Raw genomic sequence first — 24,970 nt, 5'->3', positions numbered from 1 at the left:
AGTCCTTCCCATGGTGGATAAGTTTAGATGGTTAACCCTTGTGCTATCTTAGATGACCCCACCCTTACATTGTCGTGTGGACAGGCCCCGGCCTTTGAGATATGTATTCTATCTGAACCTTATCGTAATGATAAACATCCAGCAACTTGTTGCTTTATGCTGCTACATGGTTTTATTTCCCCGCCCCCCCCCCATATCACCCTCTTATCCCCCCCTCTCTAACATCCCTCTCTCCTATTCCCTCCTTTCCTTTTCTGTCTGGTCCAACACAAAAGATTTTCAAATATGATAGAAATTAATAAAGTTTGGCCTCAATTACAATTACATACCTCTGGTCTGTCTGAAGATCTATAACCCCTGTTGTTAAAGTAAAAGATGTCCAACACAAGAGGCCTTCAGCTCTCATCTGTCTGCCCAGCTGTATGACAGGACAAGTAAAAAAAAAAAAAAAAAAAAAAAGAAGGCTCCCTCCAAGCGACCAGCCCCCTAGCCAGCCGCAGTAGGCGCCCCCCCGCCCAGGGCGAGCAGGAAACCAGAAGGCGGCCAGCCAGCTGCAGACAGAGCTGCAGACAGAGCTGCAGCTCCAGACAGGCAAATGGAATGGTATCCCACAATCCCTTGCGGTGCCGATCTAACAGCAGCACCAGTTACACCTACTTCATTGAATTAATTTGAATGAAAGTAAAATAACTGTCTGAAAACTACGTGTTATTTTTAAACTGACTAAACAAAAATATGATTTATCTTAACTGAAGCAAATTATTAAGTTAGATCAAAGTAAAAATTTTATCTTTCCAACATCCATATGTGGTCTTATCACCCTCTCATGGTGGAAAAAGTATTATCTGAGCTTCTTCATCCACTAAATCATCTTCAAATGGACACGTCATGCTGCTTCACCTCTCTGAAAACAACCTAACCTTCAACTAAACCTGCTCCAGACCAGGTTATGTTCAGAGCATGAGTTGCTATGGTAACTAAGCATACCCTGAAACATACCACTGTTTTTGGAACTGAAAGCTGAGGTTATCCGCTTCCTTAGCCTTATATTTACCGTGGGAGCTAGCATAACCTGCTTCCTGGAATACCCCCCAGGTGTCCATGGATTACATGAAATCTTTCCACCTTTATCCACCTTTGTCATGGTAGGGAGAACACGTCAATGTAAGGGTGGGGTCATCTAAGATAGCACAAGGGGTAACCCTTGTGCTATCCTAGGCACTTTACCATTGGGAGTTGGGTCATCTAGACCCACTAGACAGTGCTCTGAACCTTTTTTCTTCAATGATTTGTGATCTTCACTGGTGTCCATGGATTACATGAAATCTTTCCACCTTTATCCACCTTTGACATGGTAGGGAGAACACGTCAATGCTTTAGTTTTGCAACAATTTTGAACTTTTTCTGTCGTCCTTTACCAAAAAGAAAAAAACTCAACAAAAATATATATTAAAAGATCTTGTAAGAAACCACATCTTTGTCCATTGACTAATTGTGAACCTTCACATCATTTCACTTTGCTTTCTGGAATTTGCTTTTGCTTTCCAGAATTTTTTCATTTTTGCTTTGTTACATTTCAGTTTCTGGAATTTTGTTTTTTCTAAAATGCAATGCTGTTTTTTAATATCTAAATATATTTTTTTCATTGAGATCTTTAAAACGTTTTTTGCATCAAGCGATTTGTTGTTTTAATTTGGGTCACCGTATATTCTTTTACACCAACACTGGTGGGAAGCCGAAGGTGACAATCCGGTTTGTGTTTCTTTCAAAAGCTCAATACTGCCACCTGTTGGACACTAACAAACACTGAAGCAGCAAAATGAACTAAAACGTTTATTTGATCAATATTTTTACATAGGTGGAAGTTTCCTTGAATAAATGTTTCTTTTTTTCTCTCTCCTGAAAGTCATTTCTATTCTGGTTTATATGCCACAGGACCAAACGTTCGCCTGCTGTTGATGTGTCTGATGGAATAAAAAAATATAAAACGGTGAGTTTCTTGACCGATGTAAAAAAAACCGAGCACAGGTAAGTCCACGCAGACCGAGTAGGGAACCATAAAAAAACGGTCTGAGGCTGTTCAAGGTGCAATTTCTCTGTGGATGCTGGTGGTGTTTAGGTGGACACACTTGGCTGATGTTACTCCATGATGGCTCTGTAGATCACAGGCTCGATGTAGTCTCCACGGTAACGGGAGTTGATGACTCGCTGCCGTTTTGATTCTCGGATGATCTCCTTCTCTTCAAAGATCCCGTCGAACCTCATGTCTGAGGCTTTGGACTGAAAGGAGGACAGCGACAGTAAGTCACAAACCGAATCTGCACGGAAGGAGTCAGGTGAGAAGCTGCACACACCAGTCTGGACTTGACTCTCTTGGGAAGTTCTTCATCTAGAGTGTAGACGTCGTCTCTCTTAGCTGTTAGCTGGGACCCATCTTCAAATTCCACCTGCAGAGCAGAAACATAAGCTCACCTTGATTTAAAGTTCCAAGTTTTTCCAGGTTTATGACCCGAGCACTCGCAGCTGGAGAGCGCACGCAAAAACCAAAAGAAGCTGTTGTCTTTGTCTCACAGAAGCTGCTTCAACCCGACTGTTACAGCCGTCACACGCAAGGAAGCCCTGGGATTACACCACAAAGTCTTCCATGTCATCTTTAAGTCTTTTATATAGTCTATTAGTATTATTAGTCAGAATTGAACTGACCTAAGACAATCATACAGCTCTATCTTTTGCATTTTGTGAGGCACTTTGAGACAACCTTAGTTGACAAAAGGTTCTTTATCAATAATTGAAATGAACAGACTTAATAGAGAGAAGATGTTTGTGATGCTGTCCTGCAGTTGAGTCGTGGGATGTGGACTTCTGATAAGGTAAAAGCTGCTGGTGTGAGTGCAGCACCCAGATGGGCTTCTTCACTACCACCACAGTTACCACAGTTACCACAGTTACCAAAAAAACTACCACCATCCTCAAACAGATGCCATTATTGGCTAAACATACAGAGATTGTGAGTTTCTGAGGTAGATGGAAAGCAGAGACAGGTCCTGCAAAAACATCAAACCTAAATTCTGGAGAAACCCCCCACAGATAAAGCTCTTCTTTGACCTGGAAGTCTGAGCCCATGAGGGTGTGTGGGTCCAGCGGATACAGGACCTGTAGTGAAGATGCTCATGACGGCAGGATCAGGTCTACCTAAATCCAAATCTGAAATCTAAAGATCAAAATCTAAAGATAAAATTAGGTTTTAGCCAGGTCGCCCCGAGGCCCCACATAACAGCAAGAAACATCCGCCTGAGCCGGATTCAAAAAGCAAACGCTCCAAACAAGAGGCAAGATCTTACCAGGTACATTTGAGTGATGTGAGCTGCCACAAATTTGGCTCCGTACACCAGCCCGTCTGTCCACCGCACCTGAACCACCTCTCCTGAAGGCGGTGGCCCCAGCTGAGCGCAGTCCCGGCTCTGCCAACAAAACAAGCCTTTAAAGAGGTCACTGCTGCTACAGACATCTGAGCTTCAAGTCTCAGAAACAAACTCAAAGGCTTTTTTTCTCAGTACATTAAAAATATGAACCACTGTTTTTTAAGACTTTGACTTTTCTGCCATAAAAAATAAAAATAAAAAGTATAAACTGTTTTAGAGATCGATTGGATCTGAATCCATTTATTCAAAATGACTGGCACACCAATATGGGATGGCTGTAGCTCAGCCAATCAGTTGATTAGGGGTTCAAACCTCACTATCGACAGGCATCGTGTCCTTCAGCAAGACACTCAACCCCACACTCCCTCACGATATATCCAGCATAGGTAGAGTTGAGCTGGACTCAGTGAAAGCCTTGTCTGTCTGCACTCCTGATGAGACTTCAAACCTGCAGGTTATCCACCTTCAGACGCCATGCAGCAGCTGACTGACAGCTCTGTGTAGGTGTTCCGGTCGCGTTTTAGCATCGTCTTCTAACTCAACACTGAAGATGTTTGGATGCTGCAGGAGGGAAAAAGGAAACTCACCACAATGTCCTCTGGGAAAAGGTTATCGCTGAAGGAGCCATCATCAAAGTTGACCTCGTAGAAGGTCTCCTTGGACAGCTGGACCACGTCGCATTGGTAATAGCGTCCATTCTTGTGTTTGCAGATGACCTTCTGTCCCACGCTCAGCTCATGCATGGCAGCTTTGTTCCTCTGGGAAACGCAGAGTGAAGTCGTGACGCTCGAGGACAAAGAGGACGGGCAGAAAAACCTTCGGTAGGTCTCTACCTCGATCTGGGCGGGGCCTTTGTGGCGACAGCAGGTGACGTGGACGACGAAGGGCCACTCTCCGGGCTGCATGAGGACCCCCCCAGCCTGAGCGCAGGTGGGGTGGTAGGCAGTGGGGCAGCGGCCGTGCGAGCATTGAACGCAGCAGCCTGACGCCTTCTTCATCCTCTTCTTACAGTAGTAACACTTCTGTGGCATCAAACACAAAAGTCATGAAGGTTTGCTTCTTCTCAACGTCCAGAGTTCTATTTTTTCCACTGCGGTCTTAACAATCACACCAGAGCCGAACGCTGACGACCTGCACTAATAAACGGTTTTTATAGTTCTCAGTTTCCCAAAAATAAACATCAATTTCTAGAAAATAAAATGGAAACCATCACTTTTTCTTTTAAAAACTGGCTACTTTGTAAATTATAGTCAAAATATTATTGTTGTTTACAAAATAAAGTTGCTTTTGGCAGTCAATATTTAAAGCATTTTCAGATGTTTTACAAAGACCTATAAAACCTTCTGTAATTTCTGCAATATTTGGTGTAATCCCACAGGATCTTAATCTCAACCACAAAGCACAGAAGAGAATTATCTTTGGGACCTTAACTGCTAGGAGACTTATTCTTCTCAAATGGAAGGATCCTTTTCCTCCAACGTTAAAGATGTGGATAAATGATCTCTTACATTATTTGGTTTTGGAGAAAATTCACTTCTCTGCTAGAAGTTGTACACAAGATTTTTATACCACTTGGAATTCCTTCCTTAATCATATGAAGAATTTACTGTTTTATTGTTGATTTAGTTTGTTCATATATCTTTTCAACATGTCTTCATTATGCGTCTGACACATTTATGACCTTGTTCCAGCTTCTTTGGTACCTGAACGCCTGAAATTACCTCCACTATTTCTTTCCACCTAACATTCAGAGCTAAACTTATTAAATCAGACCAGAGCAGCTTCACTATTTTGTCACTTTCAAGCTCAGAAACTCAGTTCCCGATCCATGAGCCGAACCTTCTGTCCTGCGACAGAATACGGGTTCTAACGGGAAACTGGGAGGTCTTTTGACTGCTGCAGCAGCCTGGGAGCAGAACTCAGACATGTTAGACTTCAGACCCTCCACTGAACTCACCAGCTTAAATCTCTGCAGAGGAATTCCACTCAGATCCACAGGACTTCTGTCAGAGATGCTGACGAAGCGAGCCTCCAGAACCGCCACGGCGCACAACACGTGCACCCACCTATACCATTCAGACAGACGCTTACGGCTTTGGTACGGTCAAATTTAAAAGAAACGATTTTAAAGCCCTGACCACCTCGACCCGCTCAGCAGATGAGCTCACTTACTTGTGGTTGCTAGTTCTCTGCAAAGCTCCGCCTCTTAACCAACAAAGGCAGCAATCCTGCAACGAGAATACAACATCAACCAAGAACTCACACAAGCTACGGAAAAGGCAGACAAATGTGACTGCAGCACAGAAGGAGGAGGAGGAGCAGCTGGAACCTGGAGAAGAGGAAAAACCCAAAACAGTTTCTGCAAGCTGTCACCTAAGTTCCATTTTCTAGTTATCTTTCTACATTTGTAATTATTTAGGACATTGCAGCTCATGGCCATGAGAGGTTTCTCTCCTGAAAGTTTGAATGTTTCTGAACTGAACGTTTTCCTAAAGGCCTGTAGAAATCAGCTCACACTCTTCTGGGGTGGTGGGGGGGCAAGCACTGTTAATCAGAGCAGTTCTCTGCTCTCATCTGGTTGTCAACAACCGACCCAAGTGGTGATGGACCAGTTTGTGGGCTCATGCAGGGGGCAGAACATTTCTGCCTTCACAAAACAGCAGGACAGGTGAGAGCCTGAGCTCCACAAGGTGGCGATGGTACTACGAGCAAATAAAGGTTTAAGTTTCCAGTGTCAACACAATGACTCAGAAGCAAAACCCAGATTTGAGCAAGAAGGATCTGATTGTCTTCTAAGAACAAATCAATGTCAGAAAAACAATTAATTTCACACAGGAAAAAACAAACATTTTCTTTCTTTGCATAGCTTTGAAAGTTTAATGTATTTATTTGTTACTGTCCTTTCTGTTGTATTGAGCTTTGGCTGCAGTTAAAAGTAGCAGTTTGCATGACTCCAGTTTCTGCCATGACCCTTTGTTTTTAAACATGTGTTCTTGCCCTGTCTGACCTCTGCGGTCTGACTCACCTCAGTCATGGCGTTGGCTTTGCAGCGTGCACACTTCCACTCCTTGGTCACAGTGGTGGGATCCACACCATAACAGGCTGAAACGCAGAAGCACAAAGGATGAACAGTGTGTGTGTGTGTGTCTGTAAAGATGAATGTCTGTATTGGTGAACTTGTGTTTGTGTGTGTCCATGTGTTTGTATACATACACTCACTGGCCACTTTATTATGGTAAATGGTAAATGGCGTATACGCCTTTCTTCCTACAAGGACAAAGCGCTTTACAGTCACTCACACATTCACACACTGGTGGCGGCTCCGCTGCCAAATACAGGCGCCCGCCTACCACCAGAGGCAAGGTGGGGTTCAGTGTCTTGCCCAAGGACACTTCGATTCATGGGCGTGCAAGGCGGGAATCAAACCTGCAATCTTACGATCATAAGTCGACCGCCCTATCGCTGCACCACGGACGCCCCATTAGGCACACATGTCCAACTGCTCGACACAAATTTCTAATCAGCCAATCACACGGCAGCATCTCTGTGCATTTATGCATGTAGATATGGTCAGGACGATCTGCTGCAGGTCAAACTGAGCATCGGGATGGGGAAGAAAGGAGATTTAAGTGACTTTAAACGTTGTTGGTGCCAGACAGGTTGGTCTGAGGATTTCAGAAACTGCTGATCTACTGGGATTTTCACCCACAACCATCTCTAGGGTTAACACAGAATGGTCAGAAAAAGAGCAAATATCCTGTGAGCTGCAGCTCTGTTGGCAGAAATGCCTTATTGATGCCAGAGGTCAGAGGAGAGAGGCAGTGCCTGACCAAAGCTCCCGCAGTAACAGCGCGGGGGGGCGGGGCCCTGGGACGGGCTCTTTTTTGGCTCCTCTCCCTTTGTTTGTGTGTGGGGGGTGGCTCCTCGAGCGATGGGGCCCCTGGGGTGGGGAGACTCAATTCCATGGGATGGTTTTTTCACCAATCAGGGTCAGTCAATCAACTGTCCTCGACCTACCGTCCTCCCTCATTGGACCACTTATTAGGTTGCTGCATTGTACCAAGGCTTCAGGCTGGTGGTGGTGGTGTAATGGTGTGGGGAATATTTTCTTGGCACACTTCAAGCCTCCTTCGGTCCCAGTTGAGCATGTTTCCAATGCCACATCCTACCTGAGTATTGTTTCTGACCATTTATGACCACAGTGTTCCATCTTCTGATGGCTACTTCCAGCAGGATAAGGTACCATGTCCCAAAGCTGGAATCCTCTCAGACTGGTTTATTGAACATGACAATGAGTTCACTGGACTCAAATGGCCTCCACAGTCACCAGACCTCAACCCAATAGAGAACCTTTGGGATGTGGTAGAACGGTAGATTGGCATTGTGGATGTACAGACGGCAAACCTGCAGCAACTGTGTGATGCTGTCATGTCAATATGGACCAAACCCTCTAAAGAATGTTTCCAATATCTTAAGCCACCAAGGATTAAGGGGGTCCAACCTGGTACTAGCAAGGTAGACCTAATAAAGTGTCCGGTGAGTGTATGTCTGCGTGTTTACATGTCAGTGTCTATTTGTGTCTGAGTGGTTTGTGTGAGTATGTGTTTGTGTGTGCACTGACAGGTATGAACCCGAACGCAGCACTGCGAGCAGCTGATGAGGAGGCTGCTTCCGTCTTCCTCAAGATAAGGAGCGACAGACTCCTCCTGCTGCTCAGAGTCTTCCTCTGTGGTTGTGATGAAGCACATCTCTGGGATCAGAGGTTTGGTCCGCATATGGCCCCCTGCCCCCATGACGGGGGCATTTGCCCTTTTGTACTCCATCTGACAAAGAACAGAAGCTGTTATTAAAGGCAATTAAGCAGAAAATGTATAATATTTCAAAATAATATTCTGAAAATGAGATGATTTCCTCCACAGATCATGTCATGCTGAGAGTGGGTAAAACACTCTAAACTCTTCGGTTTTACCAATGAAGGCCTGTCTTAACTACCTCTGTTAAAATAAGTCTTTTGGTAGTGATTATCAGAAAGACGTTGGAATAGGTGACATTTAAAAAGTTGTTTTCGTGGTTAATAGGGGTGTAACGATACACTAAAATCTCAATTTGCTTCGGAATTTCATAAGGCTCAGTTCGGTACATTTCCGTTCAGTCCTGCTGGTTAACAAATCTGCAGAAATGAACCTTTTATTGTTATTTATTGTGTGTGTTTGTGTGTGTTTTTGCTGCCCTACACCTGAATTTCTCCCTTGGGAGATTAATACATTTTTTATCTATACATCCATCTATTTTCGGTAATTTTTCTGTACAAAAAACTAAGTCAGAAAAAAATTACTTACAAAATGCATTTATTGGTTTTACATAAAAAATAAAACTGACCTATGTAGGTGATCTGCTTAATAAAATAAGAACAACTATTAGCTGCCAGGAACCAAAATCTTTGGATAATTAACACTGGCCTGAAAAAAACCATTTGAACTTGAACATTTTCTTTCTTGTAGACCTGATTGTTACAGTTGGTGATGCTGTTTTAAATTTGTTAACTGATTGGATGTGTTACTATGGCATACGCTATCTTTGTGTAACAATGACAACACACAGCATTGACCACAGTGTCTTTTTCCTTCATGGATGCTAACAACAAAGCCAAAGTGTTCCCCCCACACAGGAGGGTGTAAGGAGATGGGGGGGGTCCTCATCTCTGGCCTCACGTCTGCATTAGTCATATTTTGACATGCTTACTGTCCGTCACCTAATAGTGTCTCAGAGGAAACTCACGGCTAACATTACTTCTGCCTTGGTGCAAAGTTAATACAGTGGCGCCCTGCGGGTTAGCCCCGCCTACAGCCACTAAGACTCATAGGAAGTGTGAAATCTAGTGTGTTGAATCCTTCACCATCACTGAGAGAGCTATGAAGAGAAGTGAGGTTCATGTTGTTACGCTGTTCGTGTGTGTTCATAATAAATTAGTTTTAATGCTGGAAAGGAGATGGAGCATCTATTTCTCTGTCTACTCTCTCTCTGAGTCTATTTGAAGGCGAGTGGAGGATGGGGCAAGGACAGTCAATGCAGATAGTTTAGTAGCAGCTCGGCTCTCGTTTCCCTGCTACGAGTGACAAAGAGTCGTTACAATGCATGTGCGGGAGAAAAAAAAGAAAAAAAACGTACCGAAACGGTACAGAAGTGCACCGAACCGAAACTGCCGTACAAAAACGGTACTGTTCAACTACGGGTATCGTTCCCCCCTCTAGTGGTTAACTCTCAGAGAGTCCATGGGTGTTTGTTTAAAAATTGGTAAATCTCAGAGATTTGTTGGATGGTTACTTTCATATGATGAATGGCTGGTTAACGTATTGATTACCATAACTCTAAGACATTATGCAAAAGTAACCTGTATAGGTGAACAGGATCTGCTCAGGTGAGTGTTACCTGCTGGTAAGTGTGAAAGAGTGCGCAGATAGAGCAGTATGGAGGTTTGCAGCCCATGCGCTGGTTGTACTCCTTTTCTTTCTTTAGGTTGGTTGGTCTGTTTTGCCATAGGTGGGCCAGAGCCTTTGCCCAGTTCTCCACCTCCAAACCAAACTCCTCTGAGGTAGAAAGCTCATCAGCGCCCTCTGCAGCAAGCAAGAGGATTACACACTCATCTGAATGAGCTCCAGAGGATAACATTGGAGAAAATTTTGCTTTGACACACCTTCATCACTCGTACAATCCTGTGGGGGCGGCTCGTGGTTTGGAAGCTGGACCTGGACTTTCTCTGGCTCCTGATCTCCAGTCATGCTGACTTCCATCACCTGGAGACAAAGACTCTGTCCATGTGAAGTTAGGTCAAAGGAAAAGGGCACTTTGGAGATTCATCCTTTTTATCAACTTACAACTTTGCTGCTGGGTCCAAAGTCTTCTGCCTTCTTAAAGTCCCTGCCATCGTTCTCCTCCTCCTTTGGTGGGACCTCGTCCCCATAGTCCCCTTTGGCGTAGCTGTGGACATGCAGGACATCCGCAGAGCTCAGCGGCCTTTGAAACAGACCAGCGGGACTCAGCTGGGTTTCACCCGGAGAATCCATGCTGTGGCCAGTCTCCTTAGAGTTTGGTGAAACCAGTTTGGTGGCAGGAGGTCGATGAGGAGAAACATCTGTAGCCGTCTCTCCATTTTTCTCTTTCTTTGCAGGGCTCCGTCTGTTGACGCCTTTTTTGCTGCTGCTTTTAGACTGAACTTTGGACTGAAGTTGTTGCTTGCTGCCCTTCTCCTTGGTTGCTTCCAGCTCAGCTGCTTCAGTGTCTGAACAAAGAAATTTAATAGACGCATACTCAAGAGTGAGACTCAACAGTTCTCGGTCGATTTCAACGCCAATTTCACAGAGAAGGAAAGATTCCCGCAGTTGATTCACCTCATGTCCTAAATTTTTCCATGGCAACAGAGGGCGGAGTTAGCACAACAGTTATAGTGAGTTTTAAAAAAACCTGCAATAAGGTGTATGAGAGTTTGATTGGGGGGGGATAAGGATGGCTCTCACCCAGAAATGATGAGCAGAAAATTGAATTTAATTGACTGCAAATACTTTCAAACATTTCCTGGCAAATGCAGATGTCAAATGTGTCAATTCAAGTGAACGAAGAGAAAGGGCAGAGGAGCACACGTTACCATGATTCAGATGTTTATATATAAAAAATAAATATATATATATATATTTATATATAAATCTATTGTAATTGATAGAATAACAAAAAAAACGAGATTACTGATACTGGATGACTGCTTCCGTACCTTGGGGGACAGAAATCTTGGCAGGATTCTCCTCATCCATCAGATCAGATTTGTCTGACTCCGCCCCCTCAGTTTTCTTCTCTGTCAGCTGGGACTTCACAGCTCCCGATTCGGAGGTTTTTTTAGCCTCGTTCTGACGCCTCCTACCCTCTGCCTTGAGACTGAAACAACAGTTTTAACAACCATGAGGAGAGCAGAGTCTCAGACATGTGACACAAACCTTAATTCATTTATTTAGCAGAAGCTTTGATACAAAACAATTCACAGAAGAAAAACATGTTTAAAACTTTATTATGATGGTATCAATTATTAACACTTATGCATTTAAGTTAAGAACACTATATGGTTGCTAAAACTTGTTGATAAAGTTAAATCAAGCTAAAATATATAAATAAATAAATTAGTAGGGCTGCACGATATGAGGAAAACTTGCAATATGCGATATTGGTCATTAATATTGCGATAACGATATAAATTGCGGTATATAAACAAATAGCAAAAAAAAAAAACATCATTTCCATTTCACTGCAACAGTTTAAAAATTATACTCCAAATGACCCTTGTCGACGTAGGAGGCAAACATCAAACATAAAAGGGCTCATCTGATTGATCAACAACGTAAACGGGTCCTTCCGATTGGTTAAATGCATAAAGGGATTTATTTCATTTGTTCAATATTTCAAGCTGCCATGAGTTTGTTTTAGCACATTTAAGGTAATCATTTATTGCGATTTTTGCCGTCTTTTGCGGTATGCATATTGCACAGCTTGATTTCGCGATAACGATAAATTTGCGGTATATTGTGCAGGCCTATAAATTAGCTAACCACAGTTCAAAATTAAACAGCGGTTTCAGCAAAATATGTTCCAGTTGCTAGGCAGAATAAGGCAGGATACTGATATAGGGCTGTGACGATAACCGCATCACCGCGGTGATGACCTCATCACCGAACCTTTTTTTGTTTTTTTGTTTTGCATATGGCGCGTGACTGGAACTATAATAAACACATTAAACACATTCATCTTTGCTGATAATTTACTTTCTCTGCTAGTCCTGTGTTCAGACTTCAAGGGTTTCTATGGGAAACCTTTTATCACTCTTCTCCTTCTCTCCTTGCACCGGCCTGCACGGCTGTCAGTACTGTCTCTTTGAAGCATGCGGCGCGTGCTCACTCTACTTACACACAAGTGCGCTGTTTCAGAAACACACACATCCTTATTGTACAAAAGAGGTTTCTGTTTTATGAGGAAATACGACAAATTTACTGCGTTCTAATTAATCTAATTTAATTAATTTCCATTACAAGCTGTGTGCGTTCTTAAGTGCGCGACACGGCCGCCCAAAGGATGCGTTGTGTTGGGGGGGGGGCACTCAGTCACTCTGCAACACCAAATAGGAACCCGCGCTGTTAGATTTCCATGAATATCACTACATCTTTTTGTTTGGGAACTATTTTGTGCAGCGTAACGTTCCGTGTCTGTATAAACAAAGGCGGAGCCTCCTGCCCCGCGTTCTTCATGGTTGTCAGGCTTCATGGCAACCAGACAGGTGACAAAGTGTCTGCAGTCTCGTTTATTACTGGGCAATATATAATATTCTGAGAAGATGTCTGTACCAGAGAGCACAGGTGAAACTCGCATGCCGCTGGAGAGTGGTCCGCTGCAGAGGAATTAACACGCACCCCCAACACACGTGTGCGCACCTCCCTCTTAGTCCGACAAGACGCACTGCACTCACACGGTCACAGTCAATCTAGGTAGTAGTTAGTTGTTACTGTTCTTTGTTAATGAAGAATAGTACGTTGTAATTGTATTTATTTCCGATGCGGCCGCCAGGGGGATTTTGTGTGTGCGTTTTTTTTGGGGGGGGGCTGCGGTTAACCGCGACACCTCGCCCCCTGGTGGTTCATCACCGCGGTGATAAAAAATCCGACACCGTCACAGCTCTATACTGATATGATATCTAATCCAACATCCTGTGTGATGTCATATATTGTCTAGTCCTGAACTGCCATGAACATAAAATCCAAACTGAGTTTTAAAAAAAAGGAAAAGTAGGACTATTTTCAAAGTCTTGTAGAAGTGAAAGACGCTTAAATCTTAAATGAATCTTAAGTCACTCAAAGACTGAGTGACTTTTAAAGCTGAAAGTTTGTCAATGTTCACAGCTCTCAAGGACGCTTTTTTATTTTTTAAGGATTTCAAGCCTTTCCCATTGATTTTCATTAAACAACGTGGCTTACAATTTCAAAAACCCAAACCGAAAATTTTAAAACCAGAAAACGAGCTGAAGAACAAAAAGAGGATCTATATGTCTTATACAGAACCACAGAGGAACATGACTCAAGAAGGTGATCCTGTTTTAGAAAAATACAGATAAAACAAAGAGCTGGTGGTTCTTTATCAAGAGGAAGTCCTGTAGAGGCAGGTATTCTCACAGCAGAGAGAACAGGGTCATCTGCGTAGAAGATGATCAAGAGGTGCATGGTTCGGCACATGCCTCTCAAAATCTGAGACTGAAAAGTCAAAAGGAAATACTTAGAGACCAAAGTTTTCTAGCATAATGAACTCAATCTAAAATGAATTCACATGTTGGGTCAGATAAAGGCTCCATCAAAAGCACTTCAATAACGTTTGAGATCAACCCTGTTTAAAGCGGAGAAGAAAACATGTGTTTATGGATTCTGTTGGAGATCTTCTGAAGTGACCTTTGAAATCTGCAGAAGATCTTAAAAAACACCTTTCTGAATGTTTGATTTTAGAATGAAACGGTAAAATGATATGAAACCAGCTGAGCAGTTACAGCTCCTCTGAGTCAGATCTTTGGAGATCATAAAGACCTGCTCCTCTGCCTGAATAAAGCAAACAGTCTAGAACATAAAATTAAGTTACAGAGTTCCTGATCACCAGATCTGAAAAATATTTAGTAAGATCAAGTGGGAGTGTTCTGATCCTAACCTGTTGTACTGGATGCGACCCGAAGGCTCCTTCGCTGACCTTTTAGACAAACTCTCCTTAAGTGGCTGGACGTCTGCTTTTCTTTGAAACTCGGCAGCCTCCGGAGTGGGTTTGGAGTGATCGATGAGGACATGGTCCTTCCCTGCCTTCCACAGGCTGTAACGCTCTGGCTGATACTTGTGGACGAATGCATCCATGGAAATCTTCACTGAGTCCTGACGGCAGGAGCACTGAGAGGAGACACAGATCCATACTGTGATCCCTGCTGAAACTTTGCAGTGAATGACTAAACTACAAAACAAACAACATTAACTTTAGGGATTTCACTGGGCCCAGGAGATGTTCTCTGGAAGTGAGGAGGATGGGAACAGAGAGAAGAACAGCAGAAGGAACATAAAGTGAGAGGATCAGATGGTTGGGTTGAGTGTAAAAGGGAGACCCAGTTTGGGGAAAAACACCACAGATGGAGAGGCAGATCATTGAGTTTGTGGGTGCAGTGAAAGAGGAAAGTAACCGCATTCCTTATTTCCAAACCTCCCATATTGTTCTGCCCATTTTTACAGCAAGCTTTTTTTGTGGGGAGCAGCCTTTTTGAACAAGCACCAGCCATGCCGGGGCAAAAAAAGTGGTTTATACAGATGTCTTTGTGTGGTCATACCAATGTTGCTCGTTTTCCGTACTCGATCCATCGCTCCGTGGCAAAGTTTGTGGACTCTGCGCAGTTGAAGCCGTGGTTAAATCCTGCGTGGTATGCAAACGGGAATGTCACGATGAACTGCCCCGCCTCCTGAATCACCTGAAAAGAACAAAATCACAACAGGACTTTTAACTTTGAAGACCCACTCCAATGGAAATGGTGTTTTTTTTTCTGAGGATGAAGGACATGTATGAAGAAAATGAAGGTCAAAATTCCATTTCTGAGTTTTTCTTTATTCTAATCATTGTGAATCAGAAGCAGACGAAAAGATGACGTTTGAAATTGTATTTGTGACATAAAATATGCTGAGTGGGCCACCAGCTCCCTGCACTGAGCCCACAGCAACAGGGAGAGGAGGTGGGGACGGGGTTGCCCGGTGCCAACCGTCCCATCCACAACTCAGAGGGTAAGTCCTTTTTTTTGTCCGGTCCAGCATATAAACACAAAGATAATAGCTGAGTGCCTCTTGTGATGGACATGTTTTGCTTTTACAATCAGGCAGGACAGGATGGGGGGGGGGGGGTGTGTGTGACAATACAAGGTCATGGGAAGGTAGTCATATATAACTTACATTACCTGCGATGATGCTCATGCACACACGTACACACACCATCACGTGGCATCTACACGACTGTTTATAAGTCTTAAGCATATCTATACCAATTCACAGTAACCACAGAAGACTTCCTGCCACACATCAATCCGACCGGCACCTCCCTCAGAGGAGAATTTCTAATGAACTACTGCCGCTCTGCAGAAACTAAACCTGAGAAAACGACAGTTTCTTTAAATTTTATATAAAAAATGACATATTCATAATTAAAGTTCGGCTAAGTTGTCAGTAAAAGTCTGCATTACTTAAGAATGTCAACTTTAAATGAACAGATTTCTGTACAGGAGACACAGCATGGAGGAGATTGATTGACAAGGTCAACAGAAATACATGGAGGAGAACTCTCTTCATTTCTTCAGTTCTGTTTCAGGTTGAGAACTTTCTTAGCTTCTAAGTCAACAATTGCTGAAGATTTCTGTTCAAATGTAATCATTTTTTTCACTTATGCTCAAAATGAAATAAACTAAAAAGAATGTGTTGATAAATAGAGACAAAAAACTTCTTCAAATAAAATATTTTTAAAGTGTAAAATAAAGACCAAATAGAGATATGATAAATGATTAAAAAAATCATCTTTAAATATTAAAAATGAGCCAAAATCCAGATAAAACTGTAGAAATTGAGACAAGATGAAAAGCAGTAAAATTTGCATTTGCAAATATAACAAAGAGAAGGAGCTAACACGTTTATGATGTGAAATATAAATATTGATTCTCAAACAAACATGAGAAAGTAAAGTGTGATTACCTTCTCAAATGGAATATTGTACTTCTTCAGGATTGTAGGAGAAATTAAAGTCATTTTGTGCCGCAGGAAGGCTTCGCAGTTTTGAGCGTTTCCGGGGAAAAAACCTGGAGGAGCAGAAAAACCTTTTAGAAGATAAATTACTGTGGCACAAAAAGAGCGGAGAAAACCGCTGTAAACATCCAGAAACCAAGTTTCTGTTTAACAGACAGACAGGACTACCACCTGCAGAATTATGCAGAATTCAGTCAGATGTTTGCATCTCTGCAACATGCAGGGAACTGCTTCACAGGAAAGGAAAAAGTCTAATAGTTATCTAGTTAATAACATTTTGCTCAGCCTTTTTAATTACAAAACTGCGTTTCATTATATGCCTATAAAGTTATTTTTATATTATTTCTATTTTATTTTATGTTGTTGAAGCCAAAACAAGAAGTATGAAAACTCCCATCTGCTGGTCATTAGACCCCTTATAATGTCAGACGTCCATGAAATAAAAGACTGAACCGGTTCCATTTTTGCGGGTTCCGCTTATAGAGTCTGATGAGTATAATAAGCACGGCTCATTCATATAGAAAACATGGAGACAAGAAGGCAGCAGCGGCAATGACAGCTCCCTTAAAGTCAGAGAGCATCATTTTAATTATTATTTCCTGTTTTCAGTGAAGGAATGATACACTTTTTATACATTTTATATATTATTTATACACTTTGTCATAAATGTTATCATGACAAATAGTTTTTATTAACGTATAGGTGTTACATGAGCACTTTTAGAATTTCACTCTACCAGTGACAATCACAATAAAGATCGATGTATTCATCTACACTGACCAAAAATATAAATGCAACACTTTTGTTATTGCTCCCATTTTTTATGGTATGAACTCAAAGATGTGAAACATTTTCCACATACACAAAATAACCAGTTCTCTGAAATATTGTTCACAAATCTGTCTAAATCTGTGATAGTGAGCACTTCTCCTTTGCCAAGACAATCCATCCCACCTCACAGGTGTGCCATATCAAGATGCTGATTAGACAGCATGATTATTGCACAGGTGTGCCTTAGACTGACCACAAGAAAAGACCACTCTGAAATCTTCAGTTGTATCACACAGCACAATGCCACAGATGTCGCAAGTTTTGATGGAGCGTGCAATTGGCATGCTGATAGCAGGAATGTCCACCAGAGCTGTTGCTAGGGAATTGAATGTCCATTTCTCCACCATAAGCCGTCTCCAAAGGCGTTTCTGAGAATTTGGCAGCACATCCAACCGGCATCACAACCGCAGACCACGTGTAACCACACCAGCCCAAGACCTCCACATCCAGCATGTCCACCTCCAAGATTGTCTGAGACCAGCCACTCGGACAGCTGCTGAAACAATCGGTTTGCATAACCACAGAATTTCTGCACAAACTGTCAGAAACCGTCTCAGGGAAGCTCATCTGCATGCTCGTCATCCTCATCGAGGTCTCGACCTCACTCCAGTTCGTCGTCGTAACCGACTTGAGTGGGCAAATGCTCACATGCGATGGCGTCTGGCACGCTGGAGAGGTGTTCTCTTCAAGGATGAATCCCGGTTTACACTGTTCAGGGCAGATGGCAGACAGCGTGTGTGGCGTTGTGTGGGTGAGCGGTTTTCTGATGTCAATGTTGTGGATCGAGTAGCCCATGGTGGTGGTGGGGTTATGGTATGGGCGAAGAACACAGGTGCATTTCATTGATGGCATTTTGAATGCACAGCGATACCGTGACGAGATCCTGGGGCCCATTGTTGTGCCGTACATCCAACAACATCACCTCATGTTGCAGCATGATAATGCACGGCCCCATGTTGCAAGGATGTGGACACAATTCTTGGAAGCTGAAAACATCCCAGTTCTTGCATGTCCAGCATACTCACCGGACATGTCACCCATTGAGCATGTTTGGGATGTTCTGGATCGGCGTGTACGACAGCGTGTTCCAGTTCCTGCCAATATCCAGCAACTTCGCACAGCCATTGAAGAAGAGTGGACCAACATTCCACAGGCCACAATAGACAACCTGATCAACTCTATGCGAAGGAGATGTGTCGCACTTCATGAGGCAAATGGTGGTCACACCAGATACTGACTGGTTGTCTGAGTCCCCTGACCCCCTCAATAAAACAAAACTGAAGATTTCAGAGTGGCCTTTTCTTGTGGCCAGTCTACGGCACACCTTTGCAATAATCATGCTGTCTAATCAGCATTTTGATATGGCACACTTGCGAGGTGGGATGGATTGTCTTGGCAAAGGAGAAGTGATCACTGTCACAGATTTAGACAGATTTGTGAACAATATTTTAGAGAACTGGTTATTTTGTGTATGGGGAAAATGTTTCACATCTTTGAGTTCATACCATAAAAAATGGGAGCAATGACAAAAGTGTTGCGTTTATATTTTTGGTCAGTGTAAATATGAAAATCTACTGATCAATTAGAATCAAGAATTGTTTAAGTCATTATGTCAGGAACCTGTAAGAAACTTTGTTCAGCAGCTCTTGCTTAAAGGTTGTAGTTTTGTTTTATGGTAAATATCAAAAAGAAATGTTAACATTTCTGATCCAGAACCTCATTTCCTTCTCCAGCCCACAGAGCCTTAAGCGAAGAATCCAAACCTTCATAAATGAGTTCAGGTTTCACAGTAAATTATTTAAAAAAAACAATGTTTGAGCTCAAAAAATAAGATTTAAATGTCAAAATACAAACTAGTAAGAAGATGGTGTGTCAAAAGTCTGAGCTTGAATTACTGGAAAAACTATTTTAATTTCAGTTAGGATCAAATGAAAAAACAAAACGAGGAAGATTTCCTCACCCTTGGCTAGTTTCTCCAACCTTCTGCCGTGTTCTGGGGGAACGACGTACCTACAGAAGAAAGGGAATAAACAGCTGCGGATCAACTTCACCAGACAATGAAGATAAATCCTAGATGTGTGTTAATCTGGGATGCTGAATGTTTTTCTCTCCTTTGTTGTACAGAAATCTAATATTTTTTTCTCCACTTTCAGATCAGGACTGTTTTATGAAAACACTTTTTTTTTTGGATATAAAAACGTTTTAAAATCTGCAACAACTTTATTGTAAATTTTTCATGATAAGTTTGCAGAAAAATTCAAAAATCTGATTATCAACCCATTCAGGGCACCTGTGCATATGAGGGGGTCCACTGTGCGTGTGCATGTTTGTGCCGCGCAGGAGAGCACTTACCAGCTCCTGGGTTCTCCATAATGCATGTAGCTAAGTCTGTACAGATCCATTTCCTCCGTGTGCCAAGCGAAGGCGCTCTTCCACATTCCGAAGTCAATCAAAGGCCCCTGGGCCGCTTTGATTTTGTCATCGCACTTGCCCTCCAACGCGTTCAATATGGAGTCGAGATGGCTGATGTTCCAGTCCGGCACGTCCTGTGAGGAAGAGGAGGCTGTGACCAGGATGATCCACATCGCTTCCCGAAGCTTTCCCAGCACTCACAGGATCAAACAGCGTCCCGCTGATGTCCGCTCCGTAAAGAGGAGGGTTGAAGGTCAGGTTCTTCCAGAACTTCTTCTCCAGCTCGTTAAAGTCAACAAACCTGGGACTGCAGAACCTGCAGCTCACAACAGTGTCAGGTCATTGAAGTTCAAACACATTTCAACTTCCTGACGGAAAACCTCTGTGAGGTGGACTGACTTGTCCAAGTTGGAGGTCTTCTGGAACTCGTGGACGAGCATGGGCTTCTTCTGGATGTTGTACTGCGTGAAGAGGCCTGACTGACCGGTCACCACCTGCTGGATGGGAGCAGGGATCAGCAGATCATCCACGTCATCATACGTCCTTCTTGGCTTCCAGCCTTTAGGAGGAATAACCTAGAAGAGAAGAAAACAGAAAAGTCTTTAATTGTGAAATGATCAGCCGCTCAGAAAGACAGTCGAAGCTGCAGACACAATGAGATTTGCATGCGACATTCTTTAGGAGTTTTTTTTTTTTCCAAAGACACTCTGACTTATAGAACAACAGTAACCAAAGTAACCAAGTTTCAAGAGTGGAAGGGGGAAAAGGACTCTAAACTGAAGCCACATTACACATTTAATAAAAGACTGGAGCTCCGCCTCCACTCCTCTGAGGTCATTTCACACTGCATCCCGTAGGGTGGATCATTCCTGTTACCAACTGAGGGTTCACACTGAATTACACATAACTCTGTAATCGTTTGATTTGTTTATAAACACAAAAATAATCAAAGATAGGGCGTTTCTCTTTGTGCATGCGACTGCGTGCAACCATGACAGAAAAACACTTTAAGCCAGGACATTTCCTACTTCAGAGAATGCAGAGTGCAAGGTTCCTTCCCTCCTGCAGAGGTAGGTTGCCCCAAGTATTGTGGGAACCAGCAAAAACAACGTAAACACAGTACATAATAGACGTTTTGCTGAGAAAAACTTTCAGTTCTTTGGACATGTGTGTTTCCCATCTGCTGAATTTGGCAGACACCTCCAGCAAAACCTTTCCAGAAGAACAACAAATCGTTTCCTGCCATCCTTAAAAACTGTTTGTGATAGATGTGACAGCATGCTGCATCTTTTCAGAAAACAGCAGCATTGCTGAGGTAGACCTGGTCCAGTCCAAAGACAGCACCCAGGTAGGACCCAGAACCACTTGCCTTCCCTGGTCAGCACAGCAGCTGTGAAAACTGGTTGAAACTACAGCTGAGCAGAGATGGGGGCCCATACCATGAACTCCCTCTGAATCTCAACCACTGCTCAGTAAGCCTATCTATCAGACACGGCTGCAGCTGGAAGTTAAAGTGTAATGATTCATCAACCAAATCAATGAATCGTTTCATAGTCCTACAATCCAACCAGACTGAACTGTCTGAGGCAAGTTATTAATTGAATTGAATTGTATCATTATAAAATAATTTCAAATAAATCAATTATATCGATATTGGAAAATAATGTTTAGATTGCTTCATTTGATTATAGCTTAAAAATGACCAAGTGCATCACAGCAGACAACACACATGTGATGTCATCAAAAACAGATCAGTCCATCATTCCAGTCCAATGAGTGAAAACTCTTTGAATTTATCAAACTCATGTGACCATCCAGTGTGCTAGAATGTTCTAAAAATGTTCCCTTTGGATTCTTTGGATGTGGAAAAACAACAGTGGACTGAACTTTAGGAAACTAAAATGTGAATGGATTTAACATTCATTCTAGTTTACTTGTTTGTTTGGACACATATTTCATTTACACTGGAAGAAATCCAGGAATCTGGAAAACTTCACTGTTCAGTAGCAGGAATTTCTGTCTGAGTCTCACTGGTGGAAATTTTGGACAAAGGTGTTCTGGATCCATTTTAGGTCAGTGAACCAAGTTAAATCAGTTCATTCAAAATGAACCAATATCCACTATGAATTGGACCAGCAACCACAAATTATGACATGAATCAAATTGTTGTATAAAATAATCATCACACCCCTAGTTGAAAGTCAACAATTTACTTGAATAAATGTTGGAATCTTCATAGAACATGGAAAGTTTATGAAACTAAATATTTAAAACAAAAAAACTTACCTTGGCTATTCCCGCTCTGTGAGCTCCCTGTGACTCCATGTAGGCAACATAACGAACAAAGTCCTTGAACTCCTCTTTGGAGGGGGTGAAGGTCATGACCCTGAAGGCCTCACTTTGGACTGGGGGATCTGTGGTCATCTCAAAGAACCTTGCTACAACCTGGACTCTGATAGATGTAGCACAGACACATCAGCACAGTTCAGCACTCTATGACTGCTGACAAATGTAAAAGAACAGTCTGACCTCCAAAAGAGGTGTTTTTTAGACAGTCACTCTGTCATTACTCCAGAACTTCATGGGTTCACCAGACCAAGACAAACATGACTGCAAGTTAGAACCTTGAAAAGTTCTGGAATAACCTTTATTTACCCAATCCTTCTCATTCTGAACACCACATGAGTTGTTGCAAAAAACATAAATGGGGTTGTGAGGGTCTGTAAGCCAGCGGGACATGGATGATGGGAAATGAGAGTAGCCTTGCTCCAAGCCTATGGTCCCGCCTACAACTCAGAGGCCCAAACTACATCGGCCTCTGTCTCAGAAAAACGACACAGGTTTTTGATTTGGGCTAAAAACAGCACAATCATAATTAAAAGATCACTGGGAACACTTTGAAAATAAATCGGAAGAGTGCGACTTTAACTGAACTGCATCGAATTCCTAATGTTACAAAATGTTGATAAGTATCTAACCAGGTTGGTTCTTTATAATGTTTTTAATCCAAATAATAAAATATGGCAATAAAAATACTGTCATCTCGATAATTTTCTAAATTAAAAATGTTAAATTATTCCTGAAACTTGGCTTGAAACCCGTGTTTTAAACTACAAACAGTAATCTCGTGTTTGCAGAAAAAATGAAATTCTCGTGTTTACAGTTCATGCCGTGACCGCTCTGATTCTCGCTCTGTGATTGGATAAACCCCCTGTCTGTCACATGTAGTGGACCAATAGCAAATAAGCTACTCGAAAAATATTTACCCTGTCTATTAGCTGAGATGCTAACCGCTAGCAAGCTCAGTGTTTCCAGGATTAAAAGTTTTGTCATTAAGAAGCAAACGCCCCAGCGCAGTCGAGGAGAAACGTTTTGTTAGCGACAGTTACGTGTTATCTATGTGGCACAGTCAGACCTGATGGTAGTCTGATACAAAAACATCCGCAAAGTGAAAGGCGAACTCAGAGATTTGACAGCTAACTAACTAGCAAACACGGCTGGCTGCCGACCGTTACTTTTTTCTTAAATATGCTTAAATTAAGTCCTACCTTCCGCAAAGTTAACAAGTTATCTTGCGACAAACTTAAACTTACAAACGCAGAAATGTAGACGGGTTGATTTTTCGCTACATCGCAGGAAACAGTAGAAACAGGCATCATCGCTCCGAGGGGAAAAGACAGACCTCCATTATTCCTGTGGCGCATGCCCAGTGAGTATTTGTTTACACGACTTGTCAAGAGGTTTGATTACTCCTCCAGCCAATCACAACGTAGCACCTTTCTGAACCACGCCTCTTAGGGCTGTGCGGAGGGCCGTTTTTTTATAGTGAGAGTGAGTAAGTACACATTTATAAAAGTGTAATTCCTTTGTTTTAGCACATATGTATTCTACCCATTTGGCATTCACTACATATATATGTATAGTGTTGGGTAAATTACCTAAAAAAGTAATTGATTACTTCACTTAACTTACTGGATGAAATTGTAGTTAAACTACTCATTACCTATTTGAAAAAGTAATTAACTACTCGTTACTTTAGTTTTTTCCACGCATATACAAATTCCTCAGGGGAAATCTGTTATTACAAACAAGATCCTCTTGTCTTTTATTTAACTTTTTTTTATAAAACCACGACCTTGTGAAATGAACCTGGTTCAAGACATAACGCGGTTTTATTAGAATTCAGGCAATAGTGTGAAAAATGACACAAAAATAAGTTACAACATATGCTCAAAGTCAAAGTGTAGGGAAAAAAACTGTTACTTCTACATTCAAATCTATCAAATTAAAAAACACAGAGCTATTTAATGCCTCCAGCAGTTAAATACAACTACAAGTTATATTTAACTTTACATAGCAATTAATATACCACATATATAACTAAATATAACTATAACTACAGTGTGTGTATATATATATAAAAATGGAGAAATGATGTGATAAAAATGTGATAAAACATAAAATATAGGAAGACAAAAAGATATATGATATGAAATCTAATTAAAAGCTGAATTAAACAGGTATGTCTTTAATTTCTTTTTAAAAACCTCGACAGTTGATGAAGCCCTCACATCATTAGGTAGGCTGTTCCACAGACGAGGCCTGTAATATCTAAACGAGGCCTCGCCGGGGTTTTTGTCCTGACCTTAGGGACCTTCAGCAGGCCTGCACCTGAGGACCTAAGAGCTCTGGGAGGTTCACAAGTTAAAAGCAAGTCGGATATAAAAGAAGGACCAAGACCATGGACACTCTTAAAAACTATTAAAAGAATCTTAAAATCAACCCTGAAGCTGACGGGGAGCCAGTGCAGAGATTTTGAGATTGGTGTAATGTGCTCCTTCTTCCTGGTTCTCGTTAAAAGGCGTGCAGCAGAGTTCTGGACTAGCTGCATGCGATTAAGTGTCAAGATGAAGTTTTGAACATCAGCTTTGGTATCAGAGGCAGGACACTCTTCCTATTCTAGAGGAATCACTCTATGGAAGAAAAAAAATCACAAGAACTACAAAAAGTCCAGGACTTATCATTTAAAGTGTCCTTTGACATTCACACGAAACTTAAAAGCAAAAAACAGAGACTTGTGTTTTATTCACACTCTGTTGCTTCCATTATCAGTGTCAGCTTAACCCTTGTGCTATCCTATAGGCACTTTAACATTGGGAGTTGGGTCATCCAGACCCACTAGACAGTGCTCTGAACCTTTTTTCTTCAATGATTTGTGATCTTCACTGGTGTCCATGGATTACATGAAATCTTTCCACCTTTATCCACCTTTGTCATGGTAGGGAAAACACGTCAATGTAAGGGTGGGGTCATCTAAGATAGCACAAGGATTAAAGGGAGACAAATAGTCAGGTTGCTGTTTGGTGAAAAGGTGTGTACCACACTGAACATGGACGACAGGAAGCGAAGGAGAGAATTTTCCCAGGAAATTAGAAACAAAATTATAGACAAACATGGTAAAGGTAAAGGCTATAA

General features: G+C 42.1%; 1 protein-coding gene across 12 annotated transcripts; it reads right to left on the bottom strand.

Moving 5' to 3' along the window:
- Positions 1-1,820: 1,820 nt before the first annotated feature.
- kdm4aa (lysine (K)-specific demethylase 4A, genome duplicate a) lies at positions 1,821-23,299 on the bottom strand. Of its 12 annotated transcripts, none has more exons than XR_013655492.1 (22): positions 23,089-23,299; positions 21,782-21,947; positions 19,895-20,070; positions 19,697-19,811; positions 19,436-19,629; positions 19,044-19,093; positions 16,202-16,305; positions 14,803-14,940; positions 14,145-14,374; positions 11,188-11,348; positions 10,298-10,701; positions 10,117-10,231; positions 9,852-10,036; positions 8,044-8,245; positions 6,448-6,524; positions 5,595-5,650; positions 5,380-5,488; positions 4,256-4,444; positions 4,010-4,180; positions 3,342-3,478; positions 2,355-2,447; positions 1,821-2,280 (listed from the first exon to the last, which is right to left on the bottom strand). XR_013655492.1 is itself a non-coding variant. In XM_023954054.2 (22 exons), the coding sequence occupies exons 2-22, from the start codon at positions 21,917-21,919 to the stop codon at positions 2,140-2,142; spliced, it is 3,168 nt and encodes a 1,055-aa protein (XP_023809822.1). In that variant the 5' UTR covers positions 21,920-21,947; positions 23,089-23,299; the 3' UTR covers positions 1,821-2,139. The 12 variants fall into 12 exon arrangements, 9 of the variants coding, with proteins under 9 accessions (XP_023809822.1, XP_078801823.1, XP_078801822.1 ...); XR_013655493.1 differs by having other exon boundaries at positions 10,117-10,216; XR_013655494.1 differs by having other exon boundaries at positions 10,117-10,216; positions 23,178-23,257.
- Positions 23,300-24,970: the final 1,671 nt, after the last annotated feature.

The sequence above is a fragment of the Oryzias latipes genome, chromosome 4, assembly GCF_053564925.1.
Source record: "Oryzias latipes strain Hd-rR chromosome 4, Olatipes_Hd-rR_3.1".
Lineage (NCBI taxonomy): Eukaryota > Metazoa > Chordata > Actinopteri > Beloniformes > Adrianichthyidae > Oryzias > Oryzias latipes.
This window is presented reverse-complemented; position numbering and strand designations above follow the sequence as displayed.